Source organism: Artemia franciscana, chromosome 11 (genome assembly GCF_032884065.1).
Source record: "Artemia franciscana chromosome 11, ASM3288406v1, whole genome shotgun sequence".
Taxonomy (NCBI): domain Eukaryota; kingdom Metazoa; phylum Arthropoda; class Branchiopoda; order Anostraca; family Artemiidae; genus Artemia; species Artemia franciscana.
The window spans coordinates 17,677,644-17,695,547 of record NC_088873.1 but is presented as its reverse complement, the minus strand read 5'-3'; the positions used below and the strand labels follow the sequence as shown (position 1 = coordinate 17,695,547).

Genomic DNA, 17,904 nt, shown 5'->3' with positions numbered 1-17,904 from the left:
TAGCAGCCGAAACGTTGAAAAAACGAAATTGTTATAATAAATAAAATGAATTGGCTTTTTATGCCGACTCCAGATATGTAAGATTCATCAAGTTTCATTTATCCATCAAAAGCTACGAGCCTGAGATAATGTATAAACTTTTTTAGAAAGGGCAGGAACGCCCCTAAAAAGTTAATACATCTTAATCAAAATCACACGATCAGATCAAAATATCAGAGAACCATTATTGTAAGGTTATCTAGCTTCGTTCTGAAAACATGTGAAATTTCGTACTTTTTGCCAGAAGGAAGATCACGGATGCACGTTTATTTGTTCTGTTTTTTTTTTCTTGTGTCTGTGTGTGATTTTATTTCTTTGCGAGGGTGATCGAACCGAACCAATGGTCTTATTGGTTCGGGAAAGGACTCGTTCGAACGGATACTACAGTTCTAGCTCCCAATTTTGTGACCAAACGGTTGGAAGGCAACTAGATTCCCCCCTCTCTCTCTCCCAAGCTTATTTTTTTCCTAGAGTCGTCCGATCAAATTTTGAGATATCCATTTTGATAAGTATAGTTGAAAGATCTAGTATCATACCTGTGGAGATGACACGACGCTGAAAGTCCCTGGAGAAAAGGGCTGTAGCCTAAGTTATGAAATTTCTGGCATTTACATATAGCACTTGTTATTGGGAAGTAAACATACATATTTAGGGGAGATTGAACTTAATTTGGGGAGGGGGGAGAATTTTCTGCAGGGGGATATTCCAAGGGAGGAATTCTCCGTGGTGAGGGAAGTTTCTGAGGAAGAACTTTAAAAGGGAAACTATACCTGGGGACGGGGGAATTTACCCGAATTCCTATAGAAAATCATTCGTATTTGATTTACTTTCTCTTTGCCAATTCAATTTTACATGTGGCGATATTCCAGAAAAATTGCCCAGGAAAAATTTTCAAGGGAGTTGAAATTGCCTGGCGGATTTTTTCTTGAGGGATTTTCTGCGGGAGAGATTCTCCATGGAGGAATTTTATGTGGGATAAACTTTCAATCAAGGCATTGGGAGGGGAGGGTTTCAAAGAAAATTTCCTACGGAGGAAGGATTTCCGGTATGATTTGAAAAATGACTAGAAATTAAAAGAAAAATATGTCTTTTTTCAGACGAAAATAGGCTTGAAAATAATTTTCCAGGCAGAATTGTCCGCAATTTTTTTTTTTTTTGGGGGGGGAGGTGGTTCAGCGGAGATAGAATTGCCTGGCGATGGGAGATCTAACATGGAAGGAACTTGTCAAGGGGGATTTTTCTTGAGGGGGATTTACCATAGAGAGAATAGGCAGACTCTATGGAAATATTTTAGAAACAATCAGAAATTAAATGAAAAACTAGTTTTTTCAACTAAAAGTAGGGGAGAGTCGGGTAAGACGGACCGGGGGGCAAGACGGACCTTTTGTCATTGCTCGACTTGAGCGTCTCCTTTTTATCACTTGTAGAGCTAGAAACAACGGCCATCTAGTGGCAAGTTTCGGAGCGAAGTCTGAGAGTTGAAGCCAATCTTGTCTTCGAGAAAAATATTTTTATTCGTTTTCACATTCTCGAAACCGGCTTTTGAGGTAAATGTTTTTCTTTTCTGGTGTTTCTAATGTTCTGTTTTATACTGTGGTAATTTTTCTTACAGATATGGAGGTCTAGGAGAGTGTGTGAGACATTAATTTTTTTCATTGCAGCGCCATCTTATGTTATAATTTTTAACTATTCCGAAAAAGCAGGTTCAGGGTAAGATGGACCACAGAGACAGCGGGTAAGACGGACCGGTCCGTCTTGCCCCCTATCATCTGGGATCTTTTTCGAAGTTATTATTTTTTACGTATTTTGTGAATATTGTCTTGCATTTATTGTTCCCGCATGTCAATTAGAAATATATTAAGCTGTCTCTCTTTTGCAGAATGGGAAAGTATACTAGGAAAACCACCCGCGGTCTCCACGACCAGGACTTACTGAGAGCAGCTGCTATGCGAGTTAAATCTGGTTCGCCGCTTCGCAAAGTTTCGAAAGAGGTTGGTTTGCCACGAAGCACAGTGCGAAGAGCAGTTGCAAAACTCGACGCAGCAGAAGATCCCCAATCAGTGGAGTTGGCAACTACCTTCAACTTTAAAAGTGTGTTCTCAGCAAACGAAGAGATACTTCTGAAGGACTATATGATCACGGCACAGCACATGCATCATGGACTTACGAAAAAGGAAGCAGGTCAGCTTGCATATGAATATGCCCAGGCCAAAGGGAAGAATATGCCGAAGAACTGGACTGAAAATAAGTGTGCAGGAAAAGACTGGATGAATAGCTTTATGAGTCGTGTTGGGCTTTCCCTAAGGTCCTCCGAAGCGACAAGCCTTGCCAGAGCCACCAGCTTCAACAGGACGAATGTCAGCGAATTCTTCAATAATTTAGAAGAGCTGCTTATAAAGCACAAGTATCCGCCGAATAGAATATATAATCTTGACGAGACTGGAGTAACCACCGTTCACAAGACACCAAAGGTGGTTGCAGAAAAGGGATCAAAGCAAGTTGGACGCATTACTTCGGCTGAGCGAGGGACGCTTGTAACAGTTGTAGGGTATATCAACGCAGCTGGCCAGTCGATAGCCCCTTTCTTTGTCTTTCCACGAGTGAACTGGCTTCAAAGTTTTCTCAATGGCACGCCCCCTGGAAGCACAGGAAAATGCCAGCCGTCTGGATGGATGACAGCCGAAATCTTCCCGGATATGATACGCCATCTGATCTCCCAAACCAGTTGCTCGCCCACAAATCGACTTCTGCTGATTATGGATAACCATGATTCGCACGTCTCATTGAGCGTGGTTAATCTTTGCAGAGAAAACGGCATTGACGTCTTAACGCTTCCGCCACATTGCAGTCACAAGCTGCAGCCTCTTGATGTTGCTGTTTATGGGCCATTCAAGCGATACTACAATGAAGCAGCTAACTCGTGGATGATTTCGAACCCAAACAGGAGGATTACCATTTATGAAATCGGAATATTCGTTGGAATCGCTTTTCCAAGAGCTTTCGTCATGGAAAACGTACTAAGCGGGTTCCAAAAAACAGGAATATACCCTTTCAGTAGGAACGTTTTCCAAGATCACGACTTTCTCAGCGCCTTTGTGACAGACCGACCAGCACCAGAGACGTCTCCCATGACAGGCCAGTCTGCAGTTCCATCAACCAGCCCTGGCGACGAGAGCTTGAATAACGACGTGCTGCCAACTACCAGTAGCTCAGTGATTTCTGCGACTATGCCAGTGACTCCAGAATCGGTTCGTCCTCACCCTAAGGCGAGTTTCTATGCAAGAGACGGAAAAACGCCTAGGAAAAGAACAAAGTCCAAAATTCTGACGAACACACCTGAAAAAAACAGACTGGAAGAAGAATTTGAGTTGAAAAGAAAAACATCAGAAAAGAAAGCTCAAAGAAAACGGCCTGAAAAGAGAAACCTCTCCAAACAGCCTGGGAACGGGGAAGACAGCTTCGATGAACATATCGCGCTGGATGATGAAAGTGATGACAGCTTGCATTTGGATGGATCAGAGGAGGAGGAGTTTCTTGATGGAACCGAACCAAAAAGTGGGGATTTCTTGGTTGTGAAAGTGCCGACCAAGAAGAGCTTCAGGAATTATGTTGGAGTTGTGTGTGATTGTGAATCTGATGGTTTCCAAGTTCAGTTTTGGAAGCGATTAGCTCCATCGAGCAAATTCACGGCAACTGAAGAGATGAGCTTCGTGCGAAAAGAAGAGGTCATCATGAAGCTGCCAAAACCGACCCCTTCGGGCGGAACGACGAGACAGTCGGCTCAGTTCGTTTTTCACGTAGATTTGGCCTCGTACAGTGTTTAAATATAGTTATTTGCTAACTTTTTACTTTTTTACTTACTACTAGTATTTTAAGTATTCGAAATAAAATTGTTTAGAGACAATCAATCTTTTTGAGCAACTGGGTCCGTCTTGCCCAAAGGGCTGGTCCGTCTTATCCTATGGGGTGGGCAAGATGGACCTTTTGACCAACTTCAGTTTTTTTTATCTGGGCCCGGAAATACGGCTGATTTATGTGTGAAGAAGGTTTCTTTACGTAACTCAATGTTTTGGGGACAAGTTAGACACCTTTCGTCAGTCGTTGCTTGTTTCCAACCTCTTCCGCAGACGAAAAACCAAAATAGGGTCCGTCTTACCCGACTCTCCACTAAGGGGCAATATTAAAACTTAAACGAACATAAGCTATCTCGCATATGAGGGCAAATCCCCCTCCTCAATACCTTGCTCTACGCTAATTTTAACTTTTTGTCCGAATTATTTAAGAACAACTTCTGAAACACAAGAGCTGTATAATTAGACTAATAATATTCTTAAAATACACAAAGAAGCTTTGGTGTGAAGAGCAAGATATTGAGGAGGGGTTATTCCCCTCATTTATGGAAAATTTGTGTTCTGTTAAGTTTTAGTATTGCTTCTTACTTTTAGTTGAGAAAAAAATGATTTTTAATTTAATCACTGATATGCTGAACCAATTCTCAGGGGAAAATATTGATATGTTGCTCATTTAAATAGCCAAAAATAGCCAGTAGCATATTTTTCTTTGCCCTGAGCCCGAACAATTCTAAATTATGTTTTTTTCCTATATTTGTTCATTTAATAGAAGTTTTTTTTTTTAATTCAAAAGGTATTGAGGTATTGGTATTGAGGCAAGGTATTGAGGAGGGGTTATTCCCCTCATATACGGACAATTTCTGTTCTGTTAAGTTTTAGTATTGCTTCTTACTTAAATTTGAAAAAAAATGATTTGAATTTAATCACTATTAGTCATTTAAATAGCCAAAAATAGCCAGTAGCATATTTTTCTTCACCCTGAGCCCGAACAATTCCAAATCATGTTTTTTCCTATATTTGTTCATGCAATAGAAGTTTTTTTTAAATTCAAAATTTGAAAAAAGTTGTGTAAAATACTCTTTAATTATAAATTTTGTCCTTGAAATTTTGGCCAAAACCTAATTTTAATTTGAGCAAAAAAAAACTTATCAGAAATATCGAAATCAATATATGGATTATCGGACATCAAAAGTAAGAGCATCGATATATCGATATATCGTATAATCAAATTGTCGCCCAACACAACGTACAAGTACAAATATAAGCAAAGATGGTGGCTGGCGGACAAATAATAAAGTGTTTCAAAGACCCTTCATAGAAGCTCGGTGTCGGCCTTCATAAAAGCATCGATATATCGTATAATCAAATTGTTGCCCAACACAACGTACAAGTACAAATATAAGCAAAGATGGTGGCTGGCGGACAAATAATAAAGTGTTTCAAAGACCCTTCATAGAAGCTCGGTGTCGGCCTTCATAAAAGCATCGATATATCGTATAATCAAATTGTTGCCCAACACAACGTACAAGTACAAATATAAGCAAAGATGGTGGCTGGCGGACAAATAATAAAGTGTTTCAAAGACCCTTCATAGAAGCTCGATGTACTGGAATGTGAGCCAGTTTTACAACTTTTCGAAGGAATGCAAAACCTCAAATATGGGGTTCACCAAAATATACCTGACATAATAGAAGATGTACCTTTTCACAGATGCTAATTAATTGACTTGATTTTGACGGACACGCCTAAAGATTTAAAAGGCTATTCAGCAATTTTATAGGTCTTTGCGGAACTTTCCGAGTAGAAAACGAATTGTAATTTTTTTTTTAGAATATAATAAGAATTGGAATAAAGCGTGATCTGAACTAATAAAAAAGTACCCTTGGGGGATTAAATATGATCGTGAACAGTAAATTACGAAGAGGGGATGGGGGTATAAAAGGGATATTGTTCGTCGAATTGGACTGAAAAGGACGGTATAATGCGGATAATTAAGAAGAAAACAGGTTTAGAATAATGGCTTTGAATGTGTAAAGCCTGTCAGCCTCTGGCTATAGCGGGATGGGGGGGGGATTTTTATCTTGTTTTATTTTTCAATTCGAGATATAGCAGTAGAATCATTGAACAGCGAAGGTTTTTTCTTTTTTACTTGGCAAAATTGAGATTTTAGGCCAAACCATAAACCGCACACTTGCATTGTGGCCACTCTTCATGAAAGTCTCATAACTAAAATTTAGCAATAAAATAAAGGTTTTTAATCAAACAACTTGTGGTAACAAACTGTAAGCAAGGAGAGACTCGTGCTAATAGTAACCGAAACTCTTTAAAAAGAGGCTGTTGTAGGTACAAATCCATCAAAAGAATTGACGTCTTATGTTGATTCTAAGGATATATAATTAACTAAGTTAAAAGTCGCCTATCAAGAGTTGTGAGCCCAAGAAAATGTGCCTGACTTTCGAAAAACCCTCAAGATGAGAATGATCTTGATGAAAATTATACCATAAAATTAAGCATATCAGAGACTTTATTGGAAAGTTTTCAAGCCTCTGTCTATAAAATGCGAAATTTTTGAATTTGAAACAGTTCGTGGTAACGAATCAAACAGTTCGTGGTAACGAACTGTAGTAAGGAGCGACCCGGCTCAATAATAACCAAAACTCTAAAAAATGGAATTTTGATACCAATAGCTACATCAAAAGAATCGCATTTTAATGCTGGTTTTAAATATATAAGTTTCATCAAGTTTAGTCTTACCCATCAAAAGTTACGAGCCTGAGAAAATTTGCGTTATTTTAGAAAATAGGGGGAAACGCCCCCTAAAAGTCATAGAATCTTAACGAAAATCACACCATCAGATTCAGCATATCGGAAAACCCTACTGTAGAAGTTTCGAGCTCCTATCTACAAAAATGTGGAATTTTGCATTTTTTGCCAGAAGGCAGATCACGGATGCGTGTTTATTTGTTGTTTTTTTTGTTTTTTTTTCCCAGGGGTGATCGTATCGACCCAGTTGTCCTAGAATGTTGAAAGAGGGCTCATTCTAACGGAAATAAAAAGTTCTAGTGCCCTTTTTAAGTGACCAAAAAAATTGGAGGGCACCTAGGCCCCCTCCCACGCTAATTATTTTCCCAAAGTCAACGGATCACAATTCTGAGATAGCCATTTTATTCAGCGTAGTCGAAAAACCTTATAACTATGTCTTTGGGGACGACTTACTCCCCCACAGTCCCCGTGGAAGGGGCAACAAGTTACAAACTTTGACCCGTGCTTACATATAGTAATGGTTATTGGGAAGTATACAGGCGTTTTCAGGAGGATTTTTTTGGTTTGGGGGAGGGGTTGAGAAGAGGGGATATGCTGGGGGAACTTTCCTTCGAGAATTTGTAATGGGAGAAGAAAATTTCCATGAAGGGAGAGCAGGATTTACTAGCATTATTTAAAAAAAAACAATTAAAAAATAAAAGTGAAAAAGCTTTTTCAGCTGGAAGTAAGGAACAGCAATAAAACTTAAAACAAACAGAAATTATTACCCATATGAGGGGCTCACCTCCTTCTAATACCTCGCTCTTTACGCTAAAGTATTTTCGGTAATTTCAACTACTTATTCTACGGCTTTTGTGATTCAGGGGGTCATTCTTAATGAATTGGGATAAAATTTAAGCTTTAGTGTAAAGAGCGAGGTACTGACGATGGGGCGAATCCCCTCATATATGTAATAAAAACATGAGAATACAAAAGTTCTTTACGTAAGCTAATTTATAAGTTACGTAAATCTTTTACCAATAAAAAGATTCGTAAAAAATTAAAAGTTCTAGTTGCCTTTTTAATTAACCAAAAAATCGGGGGGCAACTAGGCTTCGTCCCCCGCTCTTTTTTTCTCAAAATCATTCGATCAAAATTATGAGAAAGCCATTGAGCCAAAAAAAAAAATATGCAAATTTCGTTTTGATTATTCCTCTGCGGAGAGCCAAAATCAAAACATGCATTGATTCAAAAACGTTCAGAAATTAAATAAAAAAAAAACAAGTTTTTTCAACTGAAAGTAAGGACTGAAAGTTACTGTTTTAGAAAGAAGAATTGAGAGAAAGAGTCAAACTTTAGCGTAAAGAGCGGGGCGTTGATGAGGAAGCAGCTTCTTTCATATACGAAGTAATTTCTGTGCGTTTTAAGTTTTGATGTCACTCCTTACTTTCAGTTGAAAAAACTTGTTTTTTTTATTTAATTGTAGTAAGGAGCGATCCAGCTCAATAGGAATCGAAACTCTCATAAAGGGAATTTTGATACCAATAGTTACATCAAAAGAATCGCATTTTATTCTGATTTTAAATATATAAGTTTCATCAAGATTAGTTTTACCCATCAAAAGTTTTGAGTCTGAGAAAATTTGCCTCATTTCGAAAATACTGAGAAACATCCCCTAAGGTCATACAATCTTAAAGAAAATCACACCATTGGATTCTGCGTAACAGAGAACCTTGTTGTAGAAGTTTCAAGCTCCTATTTGTTAAAAATGTGGAATTCCCTATTTTTTGCCAGAATACAGATCACGGATGCGTGCTTATTTGTTTTTTTGTTTTGTTTTGTTTTTCCCCTGGGGTGATCATATCGACCCAGAGGTACTAGTGTCTTTTTTTTGTTGTTTTTTTTCCCAGGGGTGATTGTATCGACCCAGTGGTCCTAGAATGTTGCGAGAGGGCTCATTCTAACGGAAATGAAAAGTTCTAGGGCCATTTTTCAGTGACCAAAAAAATTGGAGGGCTCCAAGGCCTCCTCCCACGCTAATTATTTTCTCAAAGTCACCAGATTAAAATTCTGAGATAGCCATTTTATTCAGCGTAGTTTTGAAAAACCTTATAACTATGTCTTTGGGGACGACTTACTCCCCCAAAGTCCCCGTGGGAGGGGCTACAAGTTACAAACTGAAACCAGTGCTTACATAAAATAATGTGCACATGAAGGCACATAAAGGGAGCGAAGGATTTTCTAGCATTATTTAAAAAAACAATGAAAAAATAAATATGAAAAACTTTTTTCAACTGAAGTAAGGAGCAGCATTAAACCTTAAAACGAACAGAAATTATTACGCATATGAGGGGCTCACCTTCTCCTAATACCTCGCTCTTTACGCTGAAGTATTTTTAGTAATTTCAACTATTTATTCTACGGCTTTTGTCATTCAGGGGTCATTCTTAATGAATTGGGACAAAATTTAAGATTTAGTGTAAAGAGCGAGGTACTGACGAGGGGGTGAATCCCCTCATATAATGTAATAAAAAAAACATGGGACTACAAAAATTCGTTATGTAAGCTAATTTATAAGTTACGTATATCTTTTACTAATAACAACATTCGTAAAAAATTGAAAGTTCTAGTTGCCTTTTTAGATAACCAAAAATCAGAGGGCAACTAGGCTTCCTCCCCCGCTCTTCTTTTCTCAAAATCATTCGATCAAAACTATGAGAAAGCCATTTAGGCAAAAAAATGATATGCAAATTTCGTTTTAATTATTCCTCTGCGGAGAGCCAAAATCAAATATATTGAGCTTCCCAGTTCAAGAAGCAGCAATGCCGCGCAATGGCATATTCCTTTCTAAAAAATATACAAAGTCATTATAAAGTAAATGGTTAAAATATACAACTTTTTTAAAGCTCATAATTGTATGCTGCATAATTGCGCGTCAGCTATTATGGATGTTATAGTAAAATAGTGGTTATCTACAGTTTTGGAGTGCTTTAAAAATAATTTTTATCTTATTCCAATTACCTCTGCTTTTGAGAAGTTGTTCTCAAGGCGTTGGGTTAATGTGTCACACTTTAGCGTAGAGAGGGGAGACTTGAGGAGGGGTAGCCTCCCTCATGCACAGGATAATTCTTGTTCCTTTTAATATTTATAGTATGACTTCAACGCTTTTTTTACGTTTTCTATATAAATTTCATACGCTTGTTATTTAGGTCATTGTCCTCTTTTCTGTTTTTTCTTTCTGTATTTTTGTTGTGTTTATTTCTCTTTTTTTTTTTTGGTGTCATTTTAGAGTTTTGTAGCTGTAGATGTGAAATACCGGGTTTTCGGTTCAGTCACGAATAAATTGTCTATCTATCTATATAAAGTTCATCTTTTTTTGCTTGAATTAATTTAAACATTTTCAAGCCAATGATGATTATGAGAATAGAGAGGGGGGGGGTGAAGGCTGTTTTGTAAGGTTGGTATCAAACTAGGCTAAGGTCATTTGAAAAAAGAGGGTTTGTCTCTTCAGTTAGTTAATTGTAGACCAGCAATAAACAGACTCTGGTCTTCGTTTTTTTTCCTTTTTTCTTTAATACAGGTTTGAAATCTAAGAAAGCTGTTTAGCAAATATGGGCGAGGTAGAGTGAAAAACCAGTTTCGACATAAAAAATAGCCTTTGTGATTGATTTAGGACTAGGGAAGCCTTACCGCTCTCTCTCAGGTAGGTATCTCCCTAAAGCATGTCAAATAATCTGACAGATCAGTTTCTTATTATAAGCCTAGACGCTTGGCGCCTCTTAGAAACAAACTAAGGGTCGGGTTGACAAACCAGTTAACCACTTCGACAATATATTTTCTGGTAGTAAAAATTCCAAACTTCGAAAAGCAAACAGTTGGAGATCCGCTCGATGATGATGGAATGCAAATATGTACTGGGTCATTATTCCGGGATTTTCATCTTAATACGGTAAATATACAACAAATCGTGTCTGGTAAACATTCTGATTAAAAAGAACGGTTCCCACTTTCCAAACAGTTCGTGGTAACGAACCGTAGTAAGGAGCAACCCGGCTCAATAGTAACCGAAACCTAAAAAACCGGAATTTTGATACCAATATATACATCCATAGAAATGGATTTTTATACTGATTTTAAATATGTAGGTTTCATCAAGTTTAGACTTACCCACCGGAACCTACGAGTTCCGTAGGGTAAGGTAGGGTCCGAGTTCCGAGTTCCGTTTGTTTCCCCTATTTGAGAAAAAGGGGGAAAATCACATAATCAGATTCAGCGTAGCTGAGAACCATACTGTGTAGGTTTCATTGGTTTACTTTTTTTATTTGTTTACTTTAACTGCGTGTTCATTCGTTTTTTTGTTTTATTTTTTTTCCCAGGGGTGATCGTATTGACCCAGTGGTCCTAGAATGTCACAAGAGGGCTCATTAGAATGGAAATTAAATACTCCAGTGTCCTTTTCCAGTGAACAAAAGAATTGAAGGGCAACTAGGCCCTCCTCCCACGCTCGTTTTTCCCAAAGTCACCGGATAAAAATTTTGAGATAGGATAGCCATTTTGTTCAGCATAATCGAAAATGTAATAAATATGTCTTTGAGGATGAATTAATCCCCCAAAGTCCCCGGGGGAAGGGCTGGAAGTTACGAACTTTGCCCATTATTTACACATAGCATTGGTTATTGACGACGTATACTGACGTTTAAAGGGGATATTTTCTGAGGGTGGAGGAGTTTCGGTGGTTACATGAGAGGATCTGTCCATGGAGGAATTTATCATTGGGGAATAGAATATCGATGAAGGGGACGCTATATTTTCCAGCATTATTTAAAAAAACAATGAGAAATTAAATAAAAAAAGTTTTTTCAACTGATAGTAAGTAGCAACATTAAAACTTAAAACGAACAAAAATTATTACATATCTGAGGTGCATTCCCTCCTCAATATCTCGCTCTTTACGCTAAATTATTTTTAGTAATTTCAAAAGATATTTATTCTAATTCAACAACCTTTGTGATTCAGGGGACATTCCCAAAGAATTGGAAAAAATAGAACTTAAGTGTAAAGAGCGAAGTATTGACGGGGGGTGAGCCCCCTCGTATACGTAATAAAAATATACGAATATAGAAGTTCGTTACGTTACTGTGGTAAAAGAACTGTGGTAAAGAGCGACCCGGCTCAATAATAACCAAAACACTAAAAACGGAATTTTGATACCAATAGCTACACCAAAAGAATTGCATTTTAATGCTGATTTTAAAAATATAAGTTTCATCAAGTTTAGTCTTACCCATCAAAAGTTACGAGCCTGAGAAAATTTGTCTTATTTCAAAAAATAGGGGGAACACCCCCTAAAAGTCATACAATTTTAACGAAAATCATACCATCGCATTGAACATATCAGAGAACCTTATTTTAGAAGTTTTAAGCTCCTATCTACGAAAATGTGGAATTTTGATCATGGATGCGCGTTTATTTGTAATAGCACTTGATATTAACCAAGTGACATATAGCAATCGCAAATTCTGTCGGTCTGTCTGTCGGTCCCGGTTTTAGGAACTTTAGGAACTTCCAGGTAAGCTAGGACGATGAAATTTGGCAGGCGTATCAGGGACCGGACTGGATTAAATTAGAAATAGTTCTTTTCCCGGTTTGACCATCTGGAGGGGGAGTGGGGGGCCCGTTAATTCGGAAAAATAGAAAAATGAAGTAGTTTTAACTTACGAACAGTTGATCAGATCTTAATGAAATTTGATGTTTGGAAGGATATCGTTTCTCAGAGCTGTTATTTTAAATCCCGACCGGATTGGTGACATTAGGGGGGAGTTGGGAGGGGAAACCTAAAATCTTGGAAAACGCTTAGAGTGGAGGAATTGCGATGACGCTTGGCGGGGAAAATGAGCACAAGTCCTAGATAAATGATTGACATAACCGGAATGGACCCGCTCTCTTTGGGGTAGTTGGGGGGGTTAATTCTGAAAAATTAGAAATAAATGAGGTATTTTTAACTTATGAACGGGTGATCGGATCTCGATGAAGTTTGATGTTAGAAGAATATCGTGTCTCAAAGCCCTTATTTTAAATTCCGACCGGATCTGGTGACATTGGGGGAGTTTGGGGTGGAAAAACCTAAAATCATGGAAAACGCTTAAATTGGAGAGATCAGGATGAAACTTGGCGGGAAAATTAAGCAGAAGTCTTAGATACGTGATTTACATAATTGGAACGGATCCGCTCTATTGGGGTGGGGGGTTGTTAATTCTCAAAAATTAGAAAAAATGACGTAATTTTAGCTTACGAAGGAGTGATCGGATATTCATGAAACTTCATATTTAGAAGGACCACGTAACTCAAAAACATAATTTCTGGATCTTTCAACTTTGTTAAACAAAATGGCTATACCAAAATTTTGATTGAACATGTTTGGGGAAATGTTTGGCGTGGGAGGGGGTTAGATGCCCTCCAATTACTTTCTATCATTATGAGGGCATTAGCCCTTTCAATTTCTAGTCTAATTAGCCCTTTTCGAAGTTTCTACGACAACTCGTTCGATACGAAGTGCCCTGGTCTAAACAAAAAATAGATAAATAAATAATAATAATATATTGTACCCAAATCGCCTTTTACTTAGTCAGTAGTATTGCGCTGCCTGTGATAATTTCTGTTCGTTTTAAATTTTAATGTTGTTCCTTACTTTCAGCTGAATCTTTTTTTTTTTTTTTAATTGAATTTCTGATCGTTCTTTAAATAATGTTGGGAAGTGTCTTTCATGTATCTTTTCATGATCTAACACATAATATAGTCATCAGTTTTGGTTTTCAATTGTTTTTTTCTTGTTATTTGTAATAAAAACGATATTCAGCCGCAAGCATTAAACACTTAAGGTGATGGTCTTCCGATGCAACGTGGGTACAGGCTCGTATTTAGGATTTGTTTTCTCGGAGGGGCATGCTTCAAAACCCAGTAAAATTACAGAAAAAACATTAGGGAAGTTGTAAAAATTTTTCTAATTGGATAGTTCCTCCTGGGTTCTTATCTGTTTAGCTGCACGATTTCAATTTTCGAAGGTGATATTACCTGCCGGCGAAGGTAAGGTGATACTACCTTCTGATTTTTAATTAAAGGGCATTCACTTCCAGCCTAATAAAATAAGATATACTTGGTCGATCCAAGGAAGTTTTCGGATGAACTCTCAGAAATGAATCTAGAGCCTCGATGATCGCCTTGGGAGGTAAATTTCGAGGTACATATCTCCGCCTCTTCCCCTCCAAAGGGCATTTACCTTTCAAAACCTCTTACAATCAATGTGTCACAAATGTTGAGCCTTGGGGAATAGATATACTGCTTAAATGAGGCATAAGGAAAGTGCTTTGAGCCTAATAAGTTTGCTCAATCCTTACTTATAAGCTTTTAAATTTAAAAGTCATTTTTAAGCTTAGAAAAATTAAAAACTCTGACACAGCTTATATTTCTGCGGAAATTATAGGTATTATATTATTATATATTATTATATTTATTATATATTTTATATTATATTATATATTTATATTATATTATATATTTATATTATATTATATATTATTATAGATTATAGGTATTATATTATATTACATTTCCAAAAACCAAAGCCAATGATGACGAGACTGGACACCTCAAATTAAAGTAAAAGCTTTTTTGGTCAAAATTAGGTATGTACAGTTCTGTCATCTATGTAATTTTCAAAGCCCTGAAAACAGGGAAAGAGTACAAACAGTAACTTAGTAAAATCTTCTAAGGGCATTTTTTAGCTCCTAAAATCATTCCTGAAAGTTTAATTCACATAACTCTGCTTCCTGGAGAACAGGAAGTCCATAAACTTGATCTTTACTCCGTTAAATTATGTCAATGAATGCTAAAATTGAAAAAAAAGTTGACTATCACAGGAGTATAGTACAGGAATATAGTATAGTATAGTCACAGGAATATAGCAGGAATAGTAGTGTATGTGGTAAAATTATAGAAGATAAACTTTCAGCTATTTCGGAAATTATTCAAAATATTTGCCTTGATTAGAAACAGTAAAATTACCTGGAACTCAGTAAAACAGCCAAACAATAGGTTTAAGCTAGTCCGAAAGTATCTGTATTATATTCGTGGAATCTTCAAGAATAGGTCTACAGCCCTAACTAAGGTTAGATACTAGTTCAGAACCTCCTTTTTTTCTAGAAACCATTATTTTTACTTCGGAACTTCACACTTCTTTCACTAAAACAGCGGGTTTTTGCAAATTCTGAAAATTATTGTGTAAGGAAAATGCACCTTAAGAGGAGATCTTAGAGTCCTCCTCCCCACGCAACAGAATCCCTGGGTCTTGTGTTTCAAAGAATTTTTACATTCCTCTTTTTTTCTACGGTGCTTTAGCGGATTCTTAAACGAATTTTCTTGAGTCCCCCTTTCCAAACAGTAAAATCTCTTGTTTTTTTCTTTCAAAGAATTTTGGCATTTCTCTTTATTCTTACAGCTTATTTAGCGAAATTAATTCTCACCTTTGATTAATACGACTAAAATCATCCTGACAAAAAGCGAATCGTGTCACAAACAAAACCACAAAGGTAATAACTCGCTGACTAGTATCAATAAACTCCATCCTGGCATCGGATATTACTACTATGATCTATTCAAACACACCAGATAAAAAAAAGACACACTTGTCTCATTGAAAGATATTAGCATTATGCATAAAACTCCAAAAGGTTAAACACGCCGAATGTTACTATTCTCTCCTGAAGAGATATTGCATAATCAATTAGGCTGCGCAACGTCTTCAAGTTTGAGCTCCAAAAAACTTTATATTTTTTTTATTTTTAGGCTTTCCAAAGGAGATACCAATATAATTGATTATGCATGCAAAATTCACCTTGTTTAGTTGAATAGAATTAAGCAATTATAGGCTTAGATGTTTCATCACATTGAGGATTTGGTAGCATCATCTCTAAAATAGTTTGGGTCCCAGGACATAATACTGCACCAGCACTTGGCAACGTCACTTGAGTGTACCTCAAAGACTATGGTAAACTAATTAGAAAGGAGCCTTTAGCCCTCTACGGATTGAAAACCACTAGCGCAAAGACCTTACCTAGGGGTAAGGGAGTTATTTGTTTTTACCTCCCCCAGGAGATTTTGTGTGATCGTAAAAAAGTAACAAAAACACACGCAAAATTCTTGTTCTTTTTTAAAGTTTACCCCCCCCCCCGAACAAAAATTATGGCCTTAGCTAAGTAAATTTATGCATATTCACGTAATTTAACTAAGAAGAAGGTAAATACGTCACTTGGTGGCTTTTTTATGCTCTTTGCAAATGAAATAATCATTGCTAGGCAAATTATTTTTCGAGCACTTAATGGGCCCCAAGAAATGACTTATTACCTTGTCTTTAATTTTTAGACTATGATGTAGAGTTAAAAATCAGTTCAAAACTAATTAGATATAAATTAGCTTGTCTTGTTAGCAACAAAGAAAAAGAAGAAGAAGAAAAACAGAAAAAAATTAAGAAGAGGACACATCAGTGCTATCCATTTGAAAATGCTCCAAAAAGCTTTTCAAAACGCATCAAAAATTCGTTTCTATGTATTTTAGATACTTTTTTACGAGTCAGGACAAAAAATAAGCACTTCAGTGCTACCCGTTCAAAAATGTGGGTTTCCTTGTTGTTTAAGGTTTAAGGCTGTAAGTTTTCTTTCTAGGGTTTTCAACTATGATAATACCAAAATAACGTACTTTTGTTTTTCCGTGACGCCTTATTTTTAGTGGTTTCAGCAAGGGCGTATCCAGGATTTTTTCGGGGGCTGGGTGGGGAGCTCCAAAAAAGCTTTTCTAAACACATCAAAAATTTATATTATGCATTTTAGATGCTGTTTTACGAGTCAGGAGAAAAAGTTCAAGGGCGAAGGGGGTCAAAACCAATAACCCCCTCCCTCCGTCTCTTATTGAAAATCCCTGCGAATTTGTTTTCGAAATAACATTTTACTATTAAGAATGATGAAAATAATGATTATGATTCTTGAATCAGCCACAAATAGCGATTTCTTCTTACTAGACAGTGTTTTTAAACACATTTTAATCTTTTGGTTTCTATTGGCTGTTTTGAGCCCTTTTTAAGACTGAAAAATGAATTCACCCTATAAGGGATTGTTCAATTTGAAAGAGCCAAAGAAAAAGCACTAACTGATTTTTTCACTGTCTTCCTAGCTAAATTATATGGATATGTATAAATTTACCCTTGACTTGCGCCACTAATAGCACAGTAGTACCCACCAGAAACAGAATAATTCATGAGAAGTTATATTAAAACATAGTAAAACTTAGATTTAAGCTATAGATTTAAGTTTCACTGAATCCAATTAAGTTTCACTGAATTGAGTTTCAATTCATAGACTTAACCAAGCGTTCAATGTCATATGGAGAGAAGGTCTATGGCACGTCCTTTTTCCCTTTGGCATTCCATCCAACCTAATCTCTCTGAGCAAAGACATGTATAAGAAGTTTCAGACTTACCGAAAGTTTCAAAACCTCTATTGGAGTGCATAACGGTTGCCTACTATCACCGAAGCTGCTCATATCTCTTCCTACATGCAGCCCTCTCAGTTACAAACAACCCGCCTGGCAGCCTTGTCGGAGGAGTAGTGATAAACTATCAAATGCCGATAACACAGACCTAATAGCCGAGCCCCTTCAAGATCTCCAATCCCGGGCTAACATCGCTCCCTCGTCTACTACCCTCTTCGGGAGGGTCATCAACACCTCAAAAATGAAAGCCATACGCTGCTCACTCCAGCCCGATTCACTGGTAAATCCTACCCTTCAGCTTGGTGGAGGTATCATTGAGTGGATGGAAAACTTCCCCTACCTAGGGAGCTTACTTTTGATAACAACCTCAGAGACATCAAGAGACGCCTGACACTTACAAACTCCAGTTTTAAAGCCTTGATGCCCATCTGGAGGAATAAGAATTTATCGAACGAGACTTTTCGACTCCCTCATTATTCCAATCGCCATCTATCCCTGTGAATCCTGGACACTTAAAAATTACGATCAGCGTCGCATAGCTACCTTTTAAACCAAATCCCTAAGACGCGTCGCTTATATCACCTACCACAAAAGTGTCCAATTCGAAGCTACTCCATAATCTGAAACTCAAACTCACAATAATGGACAAAATGAAACTACAACTCAGATGGCTAGCAGATATTCAGTGCATGACTAGCACTCGTCTTCCAAAGATAGCCTTCGATGGACGAGT

The 17,904-nt window shown here is 37.2% G+C and overlaps 1 protein-coding gene across 1 annotated transcript in view; it reads right to left on the bottom strand.

The window, feature by feature from the left end:
• Positions 1-15,367, bottom strand: part of LOC136032560 (CD109 antigen-like) — a 211,190-nt gene extending 195,823 nt beyond the window's left edge. The window contains exon 1 of the mRNA XM_065712830.1: positions 15,152-15,367. Within this exon, the coding sequence (XP_065568902.1) occupies positions 15,152-15,252 (101 nt within the window). The 5' untranslated portion in view covers positions 15,253-15,367. The remainder of the gene's footprint in view (positions 1-15,151) is intronic.
• Between the last annotated feature and the right edge of the window lie 2,537 nt (positions 15,368-17,904).